The following is a 23,250-nucleotide window of genomic DNA, read 5'->3' as shown; positions in this document are numbered from 1 at the left end:
AATTTCATAGAATATTATGAATTTCTGTATTACTTGAAAAATTATCTAAAAATTATAAAGCTCGCTTAACTCATAAAATGCCACATAATCCAACATTGTATGAATCTTATTATCTAATCATATCTAATAATGATATTATTCTTGGAGACAGTGATCTTGCTGACAACGCGTCAATAAACTATAAAAACTTTGACACGCCATCACAAAATTCACCGATTTTACTCCTTACTAAATTCGGTCATAAAATTTGAAAAATTGGCATAAATTACAATAAGATATATTACGTTCAACGTATTGATCAGCATTTTATAAACTAAATTAATTGCTAGTATTAGTACGACGGGTGCTATTCGCAGAGCACCCCAGTTTCTTTTCTAATAGGAAAATTAGAGTTCATACAACTTCACACACGTCTCATACATGTATTCATAAATTAATGCATGGCAGTATATCGTCGGTCTTTCTTATAAAGATATTACGCAACGTTACGACGCTGAGCTTCTAATGTAATTTCTTCGGCCTCATTGAGCAAGTATATGTATATATGTCCAGCAGTATTATACAGGATTGTAATATCTGTTATATTTTAATTGCAGATTATGCGAGTCGATATAAATTTTACGTTACGGGACATTTATTCAACATTACTATGACAGGGATACGTTTTAAGGCAATCTCCACCATCTTGACCGTGTCTGGCTGCGTTCACATATCTGTAGAACTTTTGACTGGACGTACTTTCTGTTATATCACGCCTGAGTTCTTGCGGATCTCTGAAAAAATACATATAATTTTTTTTAATTAATTCAATCCGTAAAAGGCACTCTGTGTTAAAAAGCATAGTGAGAGATTATACGTCTCAATTAACGTGCTTGTTTCGAGCCGCGTTGACCTGATTCATGTTGTTTTCCTTGCTCATTACCGGAATAATTCGATAATATATGCGCATTGCTTGGAAACGTAATTTTGTTGCTCCTAGATAAAAAGTTTACTTTTCAAAAGGCTGCAATTATGCGTAAGCGAGTTACTCGACGAACGTCATAAATGCAACGGAACTGTACTATATTTCCGGTCCGTCGCGTAGCCGGCTTGACTGAAAGTATCTTCATAAATTATGCCAATTGTTAATAAAATACTAAGCAAGACGCAACGCTCAAAGCTATATATTTAGGTAAGACTAGCGTGATGCGCGAAATCGCATTCCCGACATTAAGAAACGGCAAATACGAACGATATGAAGAAAAGAGAAAGAAACAGAGAGAGAAAGAGAGAGAGAAACCAACATGACCCGATTAACGTGATTCGGAGCGCGCGGGCGATCTCCACCTTTCTCTTTGTGATGCGCGATTTAATCGATAAGCCACGTAGTTGCTACTGCGCTTCATACCTGGAGAGTTCGTTCGACACGAGGTTACTGTGCGGCGAATAGCCCGCCGGATTTTTGTACATGCTGCAAACGAGCATCTCTCTGCACGTCTCCCCATGGAATCTCAGCTGCCCGAAGATATCCTCCAGCCGAGCGATTATCGGCCCGTAATATTCGTCTTCCGTGTCCTGTCGCGAAATAGAGGAACTCTTGGCACTTGCGACAGGTGTCAAGAACCTTTGAGGCTGATGGTGAATCGGGCGTATGTTCGGCGCAAATACCGCGTAAGGGTTCTTCATCGGTGCCTTTGCACCGGGCATGAGGCCCGGACTTATCGAGAATACAGCGGAAGTTGGCTGTGCTACGGGTCGTCGGTATGCGGAATAGGCCAAGTTGTGAGCATTAGCCGCAACTGAATTGTCCAGATAAGACGACGCGATCGGCTTCACGTTCGGCGCATATTGAGGCAATCCGTATGAGCCCGAATACACCGGTCCCGAAGCTGAGGTCGGAGCCGGGACTACGCGATTTATAGGTTGACTGGATTCTTCGTAGGGTTCGTTTAGAGGCTCGATACCCCATTCCTTCAGTTCTTCCAAATCCTTTCGATACTGAATATGATGAGGATGGCTGTAATCGGCGAAACCGTCTAAAGTGGTATCATCATGATGAGGATGCTCGTAAAACGTTGGGACAGGTACAGGAACTGGCACGTGATGATGGTGATGAGCTACCTGAAACAAAGATTTAGATTATTTTAACATTATTTAATATTGTATAAAAATATTTTATACGAAAGAATTGAGATGCGAAGATCACAAACGTACCTGATGATGATGGTGATGGAACTTGGGGCCATGGTTCGAATAGTAGCTGGAGCAAAGCTTGAATATGTGAGCGAATGCGGGAATGAAGAACAGCAGCAGTTTTAGGAAAAGTTTCTTGGCAGCGCCCACACCGAAGAGGAACGGAATTATGAATAGAAACTTGACTTTAATCAGCTTGATAATTAAAAGAAGCGCCAGTAAGCTGGTTAACAATTTAGCCGTTATGAACTTCTCTAAAATAAAATAAGAGGAGGGGCATTATATTCTCCATCCATAATATCCCTAATAATAAAAATATTGGAGAATTTGATTTTCCTTACTGATTTTCTTAAAAATTCGTCCCTGCTCTTCTACACCATTAGTTCCAAAGTCTATCCTGATAAGAGCGCCATTCTCGTCTATTTCGCGCGGACTTATCTTCACCGTAGTACCCTCAAAGTAAAACTGCGGAAGTTGAATTTCATAATTACGCGTTGACAAAAATTTCACTGTTTTTCGTCGCAGAGCGTTCGTGATCTCTTCGAGTGGCGATTCGTCATTAAACATCCGATCTTGTGTTTTTATTTCTTCGGCCGCTTTATTTTCATCACAGTCATTCGTATCGACATCCACGAGATTCTCGCCAACATCGTTATGATTTTCTGTCTTGGAACACGTATCATAAGTGATATTGTTTTTCGTAAGTACAAGACCATCGAAGACGGTGATATTGTCCCTTTCGATAAATGCATTATCGAGATATGTGTACGCATTTTTTTGTATGCAAGAAAACGTCACTCTCTTGTTGCAGTCCCTAAAAAGCCCGTGCCAGAGCTCGTTTCCGGTTTCGTTGATATTTAATGTGTTAAATTTCAGAAGCTTCGCGTACAGCCTAAGTTTCTCAGCACTGAATAACTCCGAGTACGATAGCGTCATCGAGAGACACAACAGGATTAATGTCGTTCCCCGATACATCTTCAGGATCACTTACGGAGGTTTAAGTACGTTTAATGTACATGCATATATATTTTATTTGACTTTTGTTTACGTATGACCACTATGACCAGAGGTGTGAGGTAGCGTGCCGGAAGCACTGCACGCTCTGAATATATATGACCGGCACCAACTACTTGTTTAGTAACTAGAACCGGTACACTTTTGATTTCGCGAAAGGGTCATCATCACTGGTCCACGTGCACGTCGGATTCTTTGGTATCTACCCGTGGTCGTCACACGCCCTTCCTACTTATTGGAGTCGCTGTTCAACGTTCAACGTTGATCTTCCCCCTCTTCTTTCTCTCCTGGCCGAAAACTCTACCGTGACCTTCTCCCACCTCTTAGCGACATCGATGATCCTCTTCTTCGCGATCGGCAATTCGGTGCGACGCGGACGTAAGTCACGTAAGCTCTGTCGCCGCGATCACGTTGCATCGCAGACGTCGATCGTCATGCTGACTACCGTCAATCGCATCACCAACATCACCGTAGTATTTGACTTCTTCTCTGTGCACCTTTGACCCGTTTCGTCTCAAAGGTTTCACCTTCTTTCTCTCTTTTTATCTCGTTCGTGGAGACGCGCTACGTTCAATCTCTCGGTTCGCACTAACCACGAACCTCTCCGTTCTCGGTTACAATTCACCTGAGCGTCAAGTGTGTCAAAGGCCCTCCTACTCCGTCGCGTTGGCCAGCTCCTCCATGGAAGGTCATTATCGTCTCCTCTTGGACTGCAACCGACCAGGCCTGTGCTTCTTACACGCGCGCGTTTAAGACCGTCCGACTCCTGACCACAGGTCTGATATATAAATATTCAGTGGGCAGTGGGGTACGTTTAGGACGAGCCGGATGAGCTGACGGGAAACGCTGTTTCGCTAATTGAGTATGAATACCACGTGTGCTCGTGTTTCCAATATTCAGAGCATCTAGAATATCCGGTAACATTTAAAATGTTACCGGCATTTAAAATATTTATGTTTACGTATATTATGATTATGATGATCTGATCAGGTTGAATTTTATTTGTATAATCAAGAGACACGGACGACTACGCGAGCCGGCCAGTTGCGAGTACTCGAGATTTTTGGATCTCAATGACGGCTGAGTCGATCAACTAATGAATAGGCTCATTCGATATAACTTGGGTTTGAATTTTTGTTCACGCTACATGTATTGAAATACAATATGCTTGCACGAGATAAGAATCAATAAATTAATAAATTTCATGAAATTGCAGAAGATTTTACGTTTCTATTGTAAGCTATACGAGCTATTGTAAGCTTATACGAGATCATTACTTATTATCGGACATATAAATTTTTGTATAATAATGAATACATATAATGATAAATATAAATTTTTGCATAATAATGAATAGTGTAAGATTATGAGATACAATTAGAATATATGATGTGTATTATACGTATGTAATATACAATAGCATTTGCATATAAAAAATTAATTGCAATTGCTTTTTGTAATTCATTTTTTCCCATAAAGTATATAATTAAACTATTGCATAGATTTATATAATATTTATGCGTGAGTCTGGTATGCGTCCCGGTGCAAATCCAGTTTAACTTCCTTATCTCGCTACAGCAACGTAATACTAACTGGATTTTATATTAAATTTTTTAAGTATATACATATGTAAAAATTAATATGTTATTTTGATTGTAAAAAGTATGATATTAAAATTATTTAAATGGAGAAAATCAGTTGCAACATGAATTAAAAAAGATATATATCTAATATATAAATATAAAATATTTAGAATATTTGCAGATATATATTATAAAGTTATTTTATAACTGTAAACAACATTTTTCTCTCTTTTTAGACTTACTGTTTACAAAAAGGTTAATATGTACATCAATTTAAAATGCGAAATATATTTCCTTCTTCCAGAATATATTTTACTCTTTATCCCCTCTCCCCCAAAATATTCCTCGAATAAGATACAATTATAAATCATCAGATCATTGATATTTGTAGCCAATTCCATCATAAATTAAATTATTCCAAATTTTATACACGTATCATATATAGGAATCTAAAGGTACTTTCAGATCCGTTAATGTAATAAAATATTTATAAATGAATCACAAGTTAATTGATTGATTTATTCTTTATGCTAATAATTTTTTGATTTATTTTTTTCTTTATGCTAATACTGCGTCATACGCTATATTTTTTTACCGCTACATTAAAATAATAGTAATGTAAAATCGTAAGTGTGTTGAAGCATAATAATAATAAGTGTCGGACCACACAAACATCGTTATGATACAGTATGTAAAAAATTATGTTAACGCAAGTAATACTACTCTGAAAAACTACGTTTAATATCGCAATATACTTTTACTCTAAGAAATAATATTATTTATCGCGTAACTACTAACTAGACGCGTCTAGAAAAAAGTCGCTTAATAGTTTGAGTTAAAAACCTGCTTTATAAAATCATCACCAATACGTATTAATATCTGCAAAACATTATCAAGTAAACATCACCTTGCTACATTTCTCTCTTACTCACGAGCCGCTTTTCATTAATAGATTCCTGGTGAAGGTGTTCTCCTTATTCCAGCTAGAGAGGAGAGAAGTAACTCCAAGATACATGGAATTCATATCCAACTTATATCTAATATACCTACCTAGGTGACAGCTAGACATATCTTTTTCAATACGCTAATAATACTTATAAATGACTTTGATTATGCAATACGATGATTATTGAAATATGAAGATGCCTGCACATTGCATCCACTATAAAAACACTTGAATAAAAAAAATCTTGCAATGTTTTAAAACTTGTTTTTTTTTTTTATAAGAACAATTCTTTTATATAATAAAATTATATTAATATGTTAAATCACTATACTTTCTTACTCTTTTCTTCATTTCTTTCTTTCTCTCAAATTAGACATATTTTGAAATTTTAATATATTTTTATACATGTAATAACGTTAATGTTAAATATCTAGTTTATCCCATGTATAAACGTTTTCTGAATATATTGTGTCTTGTGTAAAAAACGAGTTTTGGAAGTAGCGCATTTATCTCTCAGAATGATCTAAATTCAAAAATATGGAGGTCAAAGATATATCGATACCAGTCTGTGAAGAAACTGGAAGTTCAATGGCTCTCGGAAACCATTGGTCAAGATGATCAGGTGGGCCAAACGAATGGAAGGACGCAGTTTGACCGGATGAATTCCATTGACCCACTAATGTAAGGCGCTAGGTAGGTAGGTAGGTTGTGGCACGTGGCCGGCTTACGCGTTCGTTGCCGAAAAACAAGCGTACGCGGAAGACGCATTCCTCAGGAACAGGATTTTACACTAGAAATTTCATTCTGCTGCAAAGATATGTTTTTCTTCCGTTGATGAATACAAAACATAATATGCATACCGGCATGTGCACTCTCTTATTTTACTTCACTTCTTTAGAGCTCTCGATACCCATGGAGGAACAAGAGGCTCGTTCAACATTCCAGCGTAACCTAGTTACGTCTTAGTCATAATTTATCAAATGCGGGTGACAAATTTACAGGATATTTTTCCATTTCGTGGAAATGAAGACAGTTACATTATTAAAGTTTGCGTGCTTTTAATTCGTTCCTACTTTAAGTAATACCATTATTTTAAAAAACTCATGTATGAAATGTCTAATATTTGTTAGATTTTAACATTAACTTTACTTTTATTAAGGCTGTGTTCCGCTAGTTATTCACTGCCATTACTGAAAATCTGTAGTGTACGTGACACGAACTATAGATTTTCAGTATTGACAGTAAATATCGGAACACAGTCTAAATAACGCTAAAATTTTTAATACCTATAATTGTAGCACGGTTAATTAGATAGAAAAGTGTATCAGTGATTAAAAGTAAAATTATAGAATCTCTATTCCAGAAGATAATTTACAGCACAAACAATTCTCAAAAACAATTTAATTTTCTTTGAGTACCTATTATTTACTACGCAAATTATATATCCGATAAAATTTAATTTGATAGTTTTGTGATTTTGTAGTTGATTTCTATATCTGTGAATCTTTCCAATCTCTCTGCTTTTTAATTATTACATTGTATCTGACGACCTTTACAAAAGGAAGCAATTTGTGCCGGTCTGACTGTGGCAGATTACTTGAGATGCGCCAGTCGCTCGTGACCGTATGTTAGAAAGTATTTTGAGTTATAGACGTAGTTGAAAATTGCCAATTGTGAATCAGAAGTGTAAACTTTAACGGCCACAGCGCCCACAGCAGATCCAACGGAAAGTATTTGTCTGCGGTGCATCGAAACTGGTTTGTACGTGCAGTACAAAGTGAACCAAGCAACTGGGACATGCCATATATTGGATGAGTAAAAAAAATGTCTTAGCGCCGGAGAAAAAGAATCTATTGTATGGTAAGTGATAATTACGAAGTTCATCAAAATTTATGATCTTTCTAACAATATACTAAGGAATCTTAGAGAAAGCGACTTTTTATTTCTCACAATAATTTAATTGGAGAGATATTTTTCAAATCATCTTTCGAGGAGTGTCTTACTTTTTGGAATAATTTAAGATTTATTTGATTACGTATATTCTGTAAAAAATAAAATATGTAAATAATAGATCTTTAACTAATCGCACATTAGAATTATAATAAAGATATTACAGTTAAGAATAGATGAAAGATTAACTGTAAGTGTCAAAGCATCAATCATAACTTTTTCATTCTCATTCTGTAACAAAGAGTGACAACACTTACTCAGTACTCACCCATTTACCTATCCCCCCCCCCTACTCTCTTACTTTTTACCACAAATCAGAGACATGCGAATACAGTATTATCGCACCGTCTCTGACGGAACAAATAGCATACTGCACATTGCCTCATATTATGCAGACATAGACTGCTACACAATTTCCGTTACGTCAACTGAGACAGGGAAATGGCTTTCGGCTCTTGTAATAAACTTCTCTAGATAAGCAAGTAAACGGAAATATCGTATGAAATATGTACACGGAAACAAATATTAAGAATAAACAAACCATATTTGTAATGTAAGTTAAGTTAATATTAACACAAATAATAAGTTATAAAAATTTTTTTGAAATATCAAATTTTCTTCGGTATAAAAATAATTATTTTTATAATTTCTTTATTACTATTTTTGTAAAAAATTATAAACTTATATTTCCGAAGGACAGTAGTATAAATGTTATATTACAATATTTCCAAAATGAGATGTATTGATAGTAAAATAAAATCATTATTGGATAAATCCTCTTTAATGATTGATCCCGAGATGCGGTAACATTATAGGAAAGTGATCCTCGGGCGTAGAGTTGCGCCTATTTCCGGAATAGTCCGACACAAGGAAGATTTCAGCACGAATACTTTCACCGATTTTCCCGATCAATCGCGAAAAGTAGCGAAGTAGTCAATAGCATCCTGTTCAGCTGTTGATCAGTAGGTTACCTAACGGTGATTGACAGATAAGCTCACGGTTTAAGCAGGCGCTTCCCCTTCAAAGAAGTTGAAGGAGAGCGCCCCGAGAAAATCAAATGCGCGACCATATACGCACACGCTCGCACATTGTCCACTCTGATGTGGCTGACAAATCCGTCTACCGTTTCTCTTTTCAAATCAGATCGCGTTGCCACCGAAAAGATTACGTGTTGTGAGTCTCAAACAGACGGTCAACATACTAATGTAGGTCGATCATTGCACGAGTAAAAACCGCAGACAACTTAAGAATTTTGTGTATAACATTCAATATGCAAAGTATAACTGTGTATTACACAAACAGATAATCTCAAGTAAGTGAAACAAAACATTAAATTATAAGATTGTGTGTGTATTGTGTGTGTTCAAAGATGCACCATATCATATTTATACAGCAGCTAACTCAAAATAATACTTTAGCAAATTTTTTAAGGATTAATTAATATGAAATTTACATATTTTCTAAGGAGTCTTTACTTCTCACGCTTCTTGTCAATTTTATTTGAGTTTTAGTTTGATTCAACAAAAAATTATTTTATAAGCTTTAATTAATTAGAATATTTTTTAAATGATGTATTAAATTTCTTAATTTTTAATGTATTATTTTAGTGATTGTTTTTATGAAGCACAGATTTATTCAATTAAATGTGCTAGATAAAGATTGAATAAATTAACGAATTTTCTAAAAAATAAAATAAAGTTTTGTAATGAAGTCTGTTGATATCTGAAATTTAAATGATATTAAATGATATTTAAATTTTTAAAAGGATTCAATCATAAATAATTGCGACCGATTTTTTGCTTTAAAAATACGCACATATGTCGAAGACGTAAAGCGATGAAATAAAAATATCTATAGAATATGACGCAAAAGAAAAACCGTTACGGGTCGTGAATACGTTTTAACTGTTCTTCAAGGCGATCCGTATACACATCTGTTCAATCTTGAACATGATTGACTACAGGAATAGTTTTCGACACCTAGTGTCATCGGTTCGCCATGCTGCAGCTTCTCAATCGGTATACCAGGTGTACTCGATAAAACGGATTCCGTATACTTCCAGCAACATTCAAGGTCAGTTACTTACTAGACAGTCATAGAAAGAAGCTTGAGAGACTCTTCAAAAGATTGCGCCACTACTTTACAGACAAAAATCAATCAAAATCTTCATAAAAATATTTCTATAGGAGTAAAATGAGAAATTTTTCACACAAATAAGAATAGAATAAATGAATAAATAAGAATAATATGTTAATTTTATCAAAAAGAAAGTCTTTTTTTATATTTATACATTAAATTGCTTCTTATAAAAAAAGGATTTGGAATATTAGGAATAAAATAAATCTTTTCAAAAATTGTGTAACAGTTACAGTACCATTTATTTAAAAATACATATACACGATGACGCCATATATAATTAATAATGAAAGATCTAAATTTTATGTAACAAAGGTATATCCCTAGACCGCAACTTGGTTTGCTGCAATTCCATTTCTGCAGTCGAATTTGTTGATAACACGTTATTGGCACTTGTTTTTTCAGCTGTAGCCTGCCATTCATCCATATACACTGTATTTGTGGTAAATTCATGAGTAACGTCAGCAACAGGTTGATTCGTGGTTGTCATTGAATCAACATTCTTCTCCATTACATTTACAATATTGATAGGATTGATTGGATTTTCGTCAAAGATGAAACTTCTTCCTTTCGCTGCTTTCGCATTTCCTGTCGCTTCTGACTTCAAATTATTCTTTGCCAAATCGGTACTTACGCTGGGGCCCGTGTATTGGTGGAAGTCAGTGTAGCTTGGCGCGTTCCAATTAGAAATTACAGAACTTGAATTTTTAATTGATGATGGTTCTTGATAATCCTGATAGTCCAGATAATCAGTACTTTCTGCATTCGACATGACTTCCCCTGTCATTGGAATGTAATTAGATCCATCCGCAATTTCTGTCTTAGTCTCTTTGTCGTATATCATTGGCCGTTTGTGGAAGCTGCGACCCCATCCACCTCCTCCTCCGCCATAACCGCCGCCGCCTCCTGAGGGTGGGCCATAACTACTTGGTGGAGGTGCACCATAACTATCGCTAGGTCCGCCACCGCCACCGCAACAACCGCCCCCTCCCCCGCCACCGCCCGAAGATTTTGTAAGAAGTACTATCTCTTTGTATTGGTCTGGAAACCGTCAAGATATCAGAGACGTTAATTGTTATTGTTAATATTTTACGAAAGTATTATTAAATTTTGTGTTATTTATGGATTTTATTGAAAAAAATTGCTTTTATATGTATATTGATTTCTTACACTATAGATGTTAAAACGCGATTTATAATTATCAAAATTTTTTAGTAGAAGTTTAACCAAAAATTAGTAAGAATATTAAAGAATTAATTGTATCTGTATTTTATTTTAATTAGACACGATAAACAGAACGTGAGAAGGACAATTTTACCTCCTCCTCCTCCTCCTCCTCCTTTCCAAGGACCGCCACCTCCGCCGCCTTTCCCTTTCATGAACGTCATCATTGAAAGCATCAGAGACATTCCGCCCATCATCATACTTTTAAACGCTGCCAATCCTATTGTATTCAAGAGAAATATTTGATTATATTTTATCATAATCTGATGTAATTTTAAGACTTTGTGCAACAAATATATATTCAAATAATAGAAATATGTTCGCAAATACAGGAAAATACGAAAGGGATAAATAGTATTACCTATTAGCTTCATTTTTAACATCATCATCATGCCCATCATCATCATCTTGCATTTTCCGCCTTTGCCTCCACCGCATCCGCCTCCGCCTCCTTTCTTTCCTCGTCCTATAACAAATGATATTTAATAATTTAGTAATATAGAAAAAAATAATTTTTTAAATAAAAGTTCTAAAAATGTTTTTTTATAGAGATTTTAAGTGCGCGACAAATTTTAGTGTGCTACTTAGATATTTTTAAGATATCTTTTTAGTCTATACTTTAACGGCTGTTGCGCTAACCTTCTGCTACAGCTGTCTCGTCAAACATCACATCGATCTGATTCTTTTCTCGCTTGCTGTTCCATCTAGGTAGCGTGATCCGCAGAGTATAGGAATCGAAGAAATCATCTACGCTGCGCTCGATACTGACGTCCGAGTCATTCATAGATCGAGCCTCAGATCTACGTACTGTTCTGCTCTTCACTAACTTCACATCTTGCCCAAATAATGTGATTTCATCGAGGCGACTTACTGTTTCTAAGAAACGGACAAAACGTTTCTTGATGCAACCAAGCGAAAATTCAATGATGCATTTCCCTATATCTTTTACAGGAAACTTCGGAAAAGAATCATTTTTATTTTGCACCGAATTATTCCTGGTCAATGAGACGACCTTCACGTCGATTTTAAAGCCATTTTTTGTTAAGTTGAATATTTGGCGTTCGACTGGTATCCTGTGTAATTCCGTATCAAGGATGTAATCCTTGATGTTTCGTATCCCATTCTTCTCGTACGCATTCACGTGGATCACGCACGTGATCAACAAACAAAAAATGAACATAGGTTCACGCACTTTTGCACAGTAAGACAAGTAAAACGTTGATCGATTCCGATGACGATGATAACGAAGATAACTTTGGGAGGAACACTGGTTAACACTGACTGATCTCTGGGTCATCACAATCGCTTATATACATTGAGATTTATGTCATTCGCGGTATTCTTCCAACGTTTTGTCACGATTGTCATTACTTGCAGCGAGATAAATAGACTGCTAATAATAAGGCTGAAAAGGTAAATCAGAATCATTCATCGAGCTTCAGCCACAACCATGGATGGCATAAGCGAACAATAACAAATATTTCCGGATGCTGCATTACGACCTGCTGTAATAAACTGACACGCTTATAAGAACATTTGTAGAATGAGACAGTTTGTGCCACTTCTAAATTAATTATACACGAACAGAACAGAATAGAAATTTATAAGTTAAAGGATTACAGCATTTATAATCGAAATAAAAGCGAGGATAGTAACCAATAATAAGAATATATTTAACGAATATCTCTGTTGACAGAATTGTATTATTCAATTTATAGAAATGTTTAATTATAATGTCTTATTAATTCTACATTTTTTTGTTAGCAAAGAAAATTTATCGATTTTATCAAGTTTCTTAATATTTTTTGTAGAAAATATTATATAAATTATTGTTTTTTATTATATCAGCAAAAAATATGTCATAGTTTTTCTTACTTTTCTTACTAACGGTTTAAAAAACTGGCATACCATTTTCTATAAGCGTATATATTTATAATTATGACAGCAGTTATAGGGTTTATATTAAATACTTGGAACACCATATGCATATGTACATATATAATTAATAATGTAGGATTCATGCGCCTTGAGAATGGCAATACTTTATGACCCGATGCAGAACTGCCAGTCTGATAGTCTAACATGGTGAAGGTGTTGGCCTTATTACTTCTTAATTGGTCCGTACATTCACCTTTAGAAATGTATATGTTTAACAGTAACGTAAATGTAATTGCCGTAACAGAAAGTACGTGCACTTTTCAGCGCGTGATATACTTGTATGAATGCATTTACATCAAGTTAGAAGAATAGTTAGAAGAGTTGAACATAATTCTCTCATTTAAGTTATCTCTGATGACTATCGCTAGACAATAAAATAAAGTTATCGCGCGATGTTATTCTACGATTTATTGTTCGATTTCTTAACTGTTGCATTTATTACAATAATGATAACACCATATGTTTTTACAAATGTTCTTTATTACAACTTTACAATAACGAAATAAATATCCAAAAATCATGTACATGATCTTGGGCAACTCTGCGTACTCGACGATGATACGCTTTCTCGATAGGTACCAGTCGAAAATGCAACAGTGGCCGCAATAAATACCTATATGACTATAAATAATAATAGGGTGATAATTCGTGAATCGCGATGAAATGAGACTGGACGAGATCTTAGAAGGAAGAAAGTGTGATGATGGCGAAGAAGAAAGACAAGTAAGAGACGAAGTAATAGATAGAAATGAAGAAAAGACGTAGACAGATCGGGAGAAAAGTTGACAGTGCTTGAACATGAAAGAAAAGAAACAACAAGGAAAGTCGGTGAGGTAGAGATGTGCTAAAGATTTTATGGTGTACCGGCGCGGCGGTGTGCGAACACCTCGTCGAACTTGATTGGATGATTTTAATTTTGCAAAAGCGATCTACGATCATGCGCGTTGCCGTACTTCAGCACAGCCTGCTGAAGAGAATCGTGAACAGTATCGAGGGACCTTCCGTATCCGGAATGTCCGTATCCGTGTCCGTGATGCTCTTCCGAGCTGTGCGTGTGCGAGCTGGAGTACACCGGTTTGCTAACAATTTCGTACGTGGTCTTCTTTTCGCCGTGATGCGCTAAGGATTTCAATCCGATGATAGCTGATAACATGAGCGCTAAGAGACCCGTCATCAGAGCTTTTCCTGCGAGGAGCGCAATTGCGCCGAATCCCATCATGCCGAGGGTGCCCTTCATCATTAGTAGACCGGCCATCAAGCCGTTGCCTTGGTTTTTTTTACGTCCTGTCAAATAAAAAAATCGTAAAATAAAAAAAAACCGTTTTTATGTGACAAATCACAATGTGACATTGACTGACTATGCGAGGATTCATTGTCTTACAGCTTTGCTAACAGATAAAACTGAAATTTAACATTTTTTTCTAACCTGTTTCAACATTCTGGTTGCCACCTAAGCCGAGTTGTGCAAGTGTCTCTTCGTTGAAGCTCCTGGCAGCTTCAAAAGTCCTCGGATCGAAAAGTTTGATAGAAATTGAGTGGCTATTAAGGTAACTGCCGACCTTATGAATCAAAAAGGCATCCAGCCTTTTCTCAACATCATTCGGGAAATCTCTCGCCAAATTGGCGACTACTTCCGATGGTGGAACATTGGCGGAACTGTTCTCCTTGATCACAGATACACCCGGCAGGATACCGATATTCTCCTGTTCCGACAATTTATCCAGGAAGGACACCACGTCCAACTTAAGGCACGTGGCACTGTACGACTTCCCGCAATCTTTGTTCAAATTAGATTCCAGATTTTCCGCATCTTCTACCATTTGCCTCGCGGTGCGTCTCTCGATCTCCGCATTGGCGCATCCCGAAAAAAAAAGTAGCAGAAGAAGGAGATGACAACGTGACAATTGGGCAACGTGCGTAATTCCTTTCATCGTGAATTTTTGGATGTTTCCACGAAGTCTAGCTGGAGAACGCGCGAATTCGTGCAGTTATTTTTTTCGCCCCAGGTTTACTGATCGCCAGTAACACGACGATATCCTCGAAGACAAAGGACCTTGAAGCTGACGGATGAGACGCGTATCGTGCACTGGGCATACCCTCGGATACTTGCAGTATATATAGAGCGAGTCAACGGATAGTCCTTTTTCCTTTTTGCCTTTCGGTCGTTCCATACATTCTCCGTAGTCGAGAGCACCGGCGACGGAACTCTCTTCTTTGCGGACGTCGAAGAGGAGGCAGGAACTTCTCGCAGCCGTCCAGCAGCAGTGGCGAGAGGGAGCGTCAAATAGAGCGGAGAATTCGAATCTGAGTCAAATTTACGGGAAAAAACGTTACCAATGAACGGATATGAGATGATGAATGAGAGCGAAGGCTGATCACGTTAATGCCAATTCAATCGGCAGTTATAGTTAATGTGTACGCGATCAATCTTTTTAACAATGCAATTATTTTTCATGTGCGCATCATTACTCCTTACATGTTTATCGATGTTTATAGTCTACGAAGATTTTCTCCATATTATTTTCACTTTTGAGCATGCTTATGTTGTAGTGAAATAGCTTATAAAAATTAGGAATCTGTTTTACGTTACACAATTTTTTGCACAATTAAATATATTTGTAAAAAATTATAATTTTTTTAATTATAGAAATATAATTATAAAATTATAAATATAGAAATTATAAAAATATTTATGTAAAAATCATATAAATGTTCCAACCCTTTATATTATATATAATTATTTTATAAAATAATAAACGTTTGGGCTATAATGTAGGACGTATAATGTAAGTGTCTATATGATCCGGATAGCCTAGAAATCTTCTCGTTCTTGAACTATCTCTAAGAGATTAATAACCATTTAAAGGGGTGAAACAGAAATCAACTGAAATTAGAGGCGATATTATAATAAAGGCATTTGAGCGATAAGACCGATCAACCGGAGCACATGTTAATTACCAGGATCAGGATTGGAACCCCCGATCGCCCAGTGTGAAATCACTTTCGATTTCAAGAACGAAACCAAGAGAGCGATGGTGCACATATTGTGTTTGCGGAGTTTACGAACTGAGCGCGAGTGGATATTGCAAATTGAAAAGTTTGCCGATAAGTATATTGTGAAAATTGTAATTGCGGGCGAGGCGAAACGAGACGGGAGTCCTACTTTAAATCAGCCCAGTTTAGCTAGCTCGTAGGAGATCCGATTTTCGCGCGCTACGCTCGAGCAACGGCGCTTCAGACGGATCTGCCGATGTGAAAGTACCGCGCAGTCGATTTTCACGGGCAACTCGATGGGGCCTTATCGTTGCGTGCGCGTGTGCGTATGCACAACACGAGCGCCTCCACGTTTCGATATCACGCGCTTGCATGTTGCTGCGGCAGGTGTGCCGACTTAGAACGGACTAGACCTTCTTTCAGAGGCATGCATTTCGCGATTTGTTGCTTCCTTTTCACGTAGTGCCTTCCTTTCGTTAATAATCTCGAACACGTCGTGCTGATTCTGTTCTCGCGAAACTATGCGCGACAGATCGAATCAGTGGTGCAGTGGGCGTCGGCTTTACGGTCGTAAACATCAACGAAAAGGACAACGTGGAACAATTCTAAAAATCGTTTTTCGTTTATCTGCGTTACTAATTAAATCAAAAATCGCAGGAATGAAAAAGGTATTACGTTACGCCGATCGGATTCAGCCGCGCCTATTCTGATTCACGCATTTATTCTGAAGTTGCAATTTTTATCAGATTTTTTATTCTATTAGATCTCAATCAAATAACCCGTAATGTAATCTGTGTTTCCTGTTAAATTACCAAGCTTTAGTTGAAACCGCAATATTGCGCTGTATTTGGGACATCCGATAAAAAAATCAAGGTTTTTGTATCTCGCAATTTATCATCAAATAGCTGGCGGCAGATAAAGACAGAAAGAATAGGAAAGAAGTTTGCAAACGTTAATATTTATTTAAATTTATTTATTCATATTTTCAAATTTTGTATATAAATTTTAAGATACAATGAATTTGAGTGAATTAAATACTAATTTATAAGATAAATATACTTATCGAAAAATGTTTCTAGAATAAAAATAAGGTCTTTCTAAAATAGAAAATATGAAATTTTTTTAAGTATGGGGTGCTCCGAAAATAAGAGACAGCATATATTCGCAAGTGCGAACATAACATCATGGCAGGTGAATTCGTACAGATTGTATAGAAGACTATAATGATTGTACGTTCCATAACGCATAGTTACTCCATTTTCAGTCAAAATTGAGATACTCGTTATTTCAAGAAAGTCGCTCGTACTCACCCAACAATTTGCGACAATTCAGGGAATGTTCACGCTAGATCAGAAAATGTGTCAATAATTTCTCCCTGACGATTACTGCGGCAAATCGTGTTCTTACGCATCGAAATTGTTAGAATGTCAGTACAATAGTACTGTTAGGAATTTAGAAAAAAATACTTAATATGGAGAAATTGATTGTCTTGGAAAGCTGAAAATTACCGAGCCCGTTTGGAACGTTGTTTACCATATTGTCCGTTAATAAACGGTACCTGCAAAATTTTTACGGACGGTCTGTTTCCAAGAAAACAATTGTTATCCTTCCTTCCTTTAGCACATGCATACAAATCGTTATTATATTCCATAAATGGTTGGGTACTACCGTTCCTTTTTTGCCGCAGAAAACTCAAGATTCCAATGCTTTAACGGGAAAATCTGATTCGTTATTTTGATTTCTACATTTATATAAAAATAGTATTGTGCCGTATTTATTTTTTCTTTCAAATTCCTATAAAAGTTATAGTAAAATGGTTTTTGCTACATTAAATATATTAATTATATAAAAATTAAAGAATATTACAGTAAAAAAATAAATTTAATGAATAAAGATATTTGCATTATACTTAGCTGTTTAAGATATGTCTACAATTTCTTATTTATATTCTTATTCATACGTCTAACAATTTCTTATTTATATATATTTATAAACATTAGTTTGTTGTTGAAAATAACATAATTTTCGCAATTAGACAGTACATGAATTTATTTTAGGAAAGTGTATGATACAAATACGCGCATTTAGTGCGTATATGATTTATGCGTCGAGGTGTGAAACAAGAAGGAAAGAAGAAAGGTGGAATTACCGCATTTAATACACTGAGTGCTGCTCGAGTGATTGCATAGACCTCGTTAATTCGAGAACGTATATCCGTTATGTACTCAAAATGCATTGCGTGCATTTATACTTTCGCAATTTTTTCGCGGCGGTCTAAAGTGAACGTTACATACCGCGAATTTCTTCTGCCTCGACGGTGGGAATTTATAAGAATAGCCTAGTCTATTAGTCTATACAGCCACCATATTACGTGCGTTGCCATTTTCTCAGTAAGTTGTATTTCAAGCAAACTGGTCGCTACTGGCCCAGTCATGTCAAGATGCGAAATAATTTATTGCTGTATTGATAGTCTTTGAATCAAAGATATCCGCAAGAAATTCCTAGATCTACTTTCTTAACTAAAATAAAAAATACTTCCGATAGCACACAAATTTAATATATATAGAATGCCTCTACATCATGCAATATTTACAAATATTAAAATAATTTTTATAAAATAACAGTATAGAATAAGGATATACTACTGTATATCATACATTGTCTCTTTATACACCCGCAAATTAATTTTTACATTTTGTAAAAATTTTTCCTTTAAATGCATATAATTAATAAATTAATACATTAAATTAATAGTTAAGTATATAGAAAAACGTACCGAGTTTTACATGATATGTGTGTGGTATTTATTAAAGAAATATATTGAAAGAGAATAGTATTAAAATGTAAACAAATTTATTTGTTAAAAGTATATATTGTTTAAAAAATTTATTAGTTTTTATACAAGTCTCATTAAAGAGCAAAATTATATTTGTATATCAAATTATTGGAAAAGAATGTTGAAAACGAAGAAAGTATTGAATTATTTATAAAATCTACATTCGCAATTTAATAAGACTTAAAATATTTAATGTGGCTTAAAATATTTATAATTTTTGTATTATTACATAGAAAAAGTTTATAACAATAATCTTAAATTTATTAACAAATATCTTATTGTGCTTTTGTTATCAATCATGACAAAGAAAATCGTTTGATAATATAACCAAATAACTTAAATTAATTGAATTATAGAATTACAGGAAATATATTATTAAAATGAAATTGGATGTAGAATTATACGTGAAAAATGTTGACTACTTGCAGAGTGTCTGCGATCTTACAAACAATAACGTGTCCCTTTCAATTATTAAAAAAAGAATGCCTGAGCATTTGAGATCAGGCGATCAGAGCTTCCGTTCCTCATCATGTTCGCCACTTCTCGACGGTGCTGGCCTCTCTAACAGCCTATATATACCCGTATTCACTGTTCCACTCCTCTCGAACGACTCGACTAATCACAACTGATACCGTTATTTCAATCCCTACCACGAAGGCCACGGTCGTATCTACTGGTAGAAGTGGAGAACCACGTGGAGACATTGACACACTGACCTTGTTACGTGCGAGGCACCGAGGGGGAACTCGGTAGACCAATCACAGCTACGATCCGCTTTCCTACCTCGCTCCCGACACAGTAACCTCGTTTCCTTCCTCTTCCTAGTTCCCCACCTTGATCCGGTCTTTCTCCGCTTCTCCCACCTGCGCAACATCATTCTATCTTTCCTCCGTCCGTGAACCTCCATCTAGGTCATTAGCCTTCTCGTCTGACCGACTGAGTAACCTGCTTACAGCTACAGCTATATATTTATATGTATATGTGTATATAGCTCTCTTTTTCGATATTTATTTAATTATTTACAAATCGTAAAATCTTTGCCGCAAGTAATCCTTATTATCGATGTCGCGGATAACACATGCGCATTTAGGTCGAGCATTAATAAGATATGACATATCTGAGCTTGGCAATTTACCAATCGCTGCAATGATACGACGTTTTTGACGGTTCGTCGATGTCATGGTGATACTACGTCGCGGCGTCGTCTCCCATGTCTCACAATGAACAAGACAAAATTTTATAAAAAGGATGATTTATTTTATTGTATAAAGCAAGCATATGCAGACACGCAATAAATAAATAAATAAGTAAACGAGTGCGAATGGCAAGGGGCCGGACATTGTATTTTATGGGATTTCATGGTACGGATAATGTTCGCCATTGTATTCCGGTGCCCAGCCTCTGTAAGGTTGATTGACCTCTTCTTCTGACCTGTGCCAGTGATCGTGATGAATTTCGTGCGGTCTTACAATTCCGTAGGAGACTCTTGGCGGCGGCGGTGGTGTAACAAGGGCCTTCAAGGCTACCGCGCCGGAAATCAAGAGCGACATAAGACCTGCGCCCAACCCCTTCATACCTATTAGGGCGATCAGGCTAATTACGATAGGCAGAACGATTATTGCTTTTAGCTTCAGCAGGATCAAGAGTGGCACGATCATCCTCTTCAATTTCGTACGCGCTGTAAGAAACATATACAATATCTTGTAAGTAATGATGTAATTTTTTTTCTTAAAATTGTCAGTTAACGTATGCATGTGTATCTAGATCCTAACAATTACAACAAAAGAAGAAATAATGAGAAGAATGTTCAAGTACGAAGTCGAATTATAGTGCGAGTCGTATTATATATGTATGAGTTTATGAGAGATACGAAACATATACATGTATAACATTTGCATTGCTACAATAGGAATGGTAGAACGGAATTAATACATAAAGATGATATCAATAATCGCAGAATACTTGGATGATTGAGGATTTCTAAAAAGCTATAACGGACGTTTATCATCCAGTCTACTTTCTTCGACACGCGACACTCTCGTTCAAGGTCCTTCTCAGACGTCTCTTCTCGCGGTAGCCGTCCCAGAAACCCGGAATCCCACCATATCTACCAAACGGAGACCCACTTTGGTCCACTCCTACCTCCGGCATTTATTTCGCGAACATGGTAGAAGTGGAACGCATCATTGTGGCTTTCTACGTATACGCGAATCCTTCATTCCGATCGCTCTCACCTCCCTCTCTCAGTGACCATCGATAAACGTACATTAATACGTTATGCGTACCCGAATCTTTCATTATTTTCAGAATCGCGTGAAAAAATTATTTTACACATTGTAAATACGTGAATGAAAAAAATTCAAGAAAATTTGTAAGTATAAGACAAGCGGTGAACTAGAGAGAACGGTGGGCGCTAGAGAGAGATACATATAGGATGTGTGTGAATGGTATTCCGGCCACGATTGAATTGAAAAGAAAGATACAAGTTACACTTTCCAGCCAATGAATCCCGAGATTCGTGAGCTACTTAAACCCCATTGGCGAGACTTTAGAAAGGTGAGGTACTATAAGTTCGCGCCCACTGAATGATGTATTCATACCAGATCGGAACGTTAGAGAAGAATAAGAGACTTTTGTTAGATCCAAGTATCTAACATAAGTCTGACGAGAATCTAACAAGGACTTTAAACTTAATGTTCAAAACTGTTCACATGAAAAACTTAGTTGTAAAAAATTCTTGCGAAAGAAAAGTATAAATTTAACATGTATAGGAAAGATAATGCGTAAGATCAATCTACAAATCAATTAGGTATAAGAAGTATATTAAATGTATTTATCAAATAATTTATATAAGTGTTTAAAAGAGAAACAGTATTTAACATATTCATATGCATCTATAGAAAAATACAGCGTTCATACATATAATATTAAGCGAGATTAATATAGACTTAATTTTATAGACTTAATGGATTGAAATATTTGCTTATGGATGCTTATTTAAATAAAATATCTTCGAAGGTTTTGAAATATTTTTCTAAACATTGTACCCACTGCAAACAGATATTCAAATATTTTTATACTCCAAAAAAAAATTATTGCTTTTTGAGCTTATTGAAATTGTTTTAAATATATAATCTGTAAAAATGCAATAGATTTTATTATATAAAGTTAAGTATCTCAAATTGGCATTACTAGCATATTTCCTCAAATTATTCTAATCGCAATCTCGTTACGCAAATTCACAAAAACTTTAGAAAGTATACGCTCCAGTTATCTCTAATTTGACAGCGCATTGTTCTATTAGTTAAATACAAAATAATCATAGTTGCGTTTTTTCTATTTAAATTTCCATTTATAATAATTTGCTCGTAATACATCTGTTTACCTTCGGATGTTCCACGTGCCAAACTTCGGAGGTCTATATCGATGTTCCTCTGACCGAGAGCGCGTGCGAACAAACCAGCAGTTGAAGCGTCATTAGGAAGATTAATTTGTAGTTTTCGAGTTCTCAGGAATTTTTCGATCCTGCTCACAAGCGGATCCGCGCTCTCTTCCGATGGTTCCCCGTCTCCCACAACCTTTTCGAGGGTTACCATATCGCCGTAAATGTCGATGATATCTTTTCTGTTGAATTCGTCCATCGCTCTCGTGAGCTTCCCTTCTAGATGTTCCAAACTGTTTCCATCTTCTTGGCTTGGCTCGCCTATCACCAACGTCAGCAGTTGCAACGCTAAGAGGATGATTACTTTGGTCTTCATTGTTGCGAAGTGCTATATGCGTGCCTTCGAAGAAGCGTTTTTGACTGTTTGCCCCCAGAACAATTTTTCTTTTATACGAACCACGACCGATTAGTGGTGGGGCCAATACTGAACTATTTGGCAAGCAACGTGCAAGGGCAGTAGTGTCAAGAATTTTAATTCTGTCGACTCTCTGAAGAGTTAACTTGAACATGCAATGCACAAGAATCGCGTGACGTAGAATACACCGGCACAAGCAAATTTTCCTTTTACTTTCGGAATTTTACTATCAAACCTAGAAAATTTCTTTCTAGGACCTTTCAGCTTCTTTTCCAAGAGTCTTTTCCAATTAAAAACTAAGTAATTATAAAATTTTATAAAGTATCTAATAACAAAAGTTTTTGTAATTAACTAAAATAAATAAAATAATTTCGAAAATATCATGTTTTATCGTTCAATTACTCTTCTTCTAGTATATGTACACTTTTTTGTATAAACGTATATTTTATTGCAGAGAGAGAGAGAAAAGAAATCGTTTCATTTAGGAAATTTCTAATTTATTTGTATGCACCTACGGTTTATTTGCATCACATATACATACAATGGTCTGTAAGACTCTAAGTAATTATCATCTCCTATGTTTACGATCAGCATACATCATCAACGCACAGTCTGGTGAAAATTAGATTTCCGTGTCTCTTGGTGACACGGTATGGTATG

General features: G+C 36.0%; 3 protein-coding genes across 3 annotated transcripts; all 3 read right to left on the bottom strand.

Annotated features, from left to right (window-relative positions):
• On the bottom strand, window positions 1–3,760 carry LOC112460304. The gene is made up of 4 exons (XM_025024931.1): window positions 2,514–3,760; window positions 2,194–2,426; window positions 1,388–2,100; window positions 1–773 (listed from the first exon to the last, which is right to left on the bottom strand). Exons 1-4 carry the CDS (start codon window positions 3,145–3,147, stop codon window positions 635–637), a joined length of 1,719 nt encoding a protein of 572 aa, XP_024880699.1. The 5' UTR covers window positions 3,148–3,760; the 3' UTR covers window positions 1–634.
• Window positions 3,761–13,873: 10,113 nt separating this feature from the next.
• Window positions 13,874–14,894, bottom strand: LOC112460332. Its single transcript, XM_025024974.1, has 2 exons — window positions 14,390–14,894; window positions 13,874–14,247 (listed from the first exon to the last, which is right to left on the bottom strand). Exons 1-2 carry the CDS (start codon window positions 14,892–14,894, stop codon window positions 13,874–13,876), a joined length of 879 nt encoding a protein of 292 aa, XP_024880742.1.
• Window positions 14,895–20,139: 5,245 nt separating this feature from the next.
• LOC112460331 lies at window positions 20,140–22,551 on the bottom strand. Its single transcript, XM_025024973.1, has 2 exons — window positions 22,179–22,551; window positions 20,140–20,471 (listed from the first exon to the last, which is right to left on the bottom strand). Exons 1-2 carry the CDS (start codon window positions 22,549–22,551, stop codon window positions 20,140–20,142), a joined length of 705 nt encoding a protein of 234 aa, XP_024880741.1.
• Window positions 22,552–23,250: the final 699 nt, after the last annotated feature.

This window comes from Temnothorax curvispinosus, unplaced genomic scaffold, assembly GCF_003070985.1.
Source record: "Temnothorax curvispinosus isolate PA1 unplaced genomic scaffold, ASM307098v1 QBEX01010444.1, whole genome shotgun sequence".
NCBI classification, from domain to species: domain Eukaryota; kingdom Metazoa; phylum Arthropoda; class Insecta; order Hymenoptera; family Formicidae; genus Temnothorax; species Temnothorax curvispinosus.
This window is presented reverse-complemented; position numbering and strand designations above follow the sequence as displayed.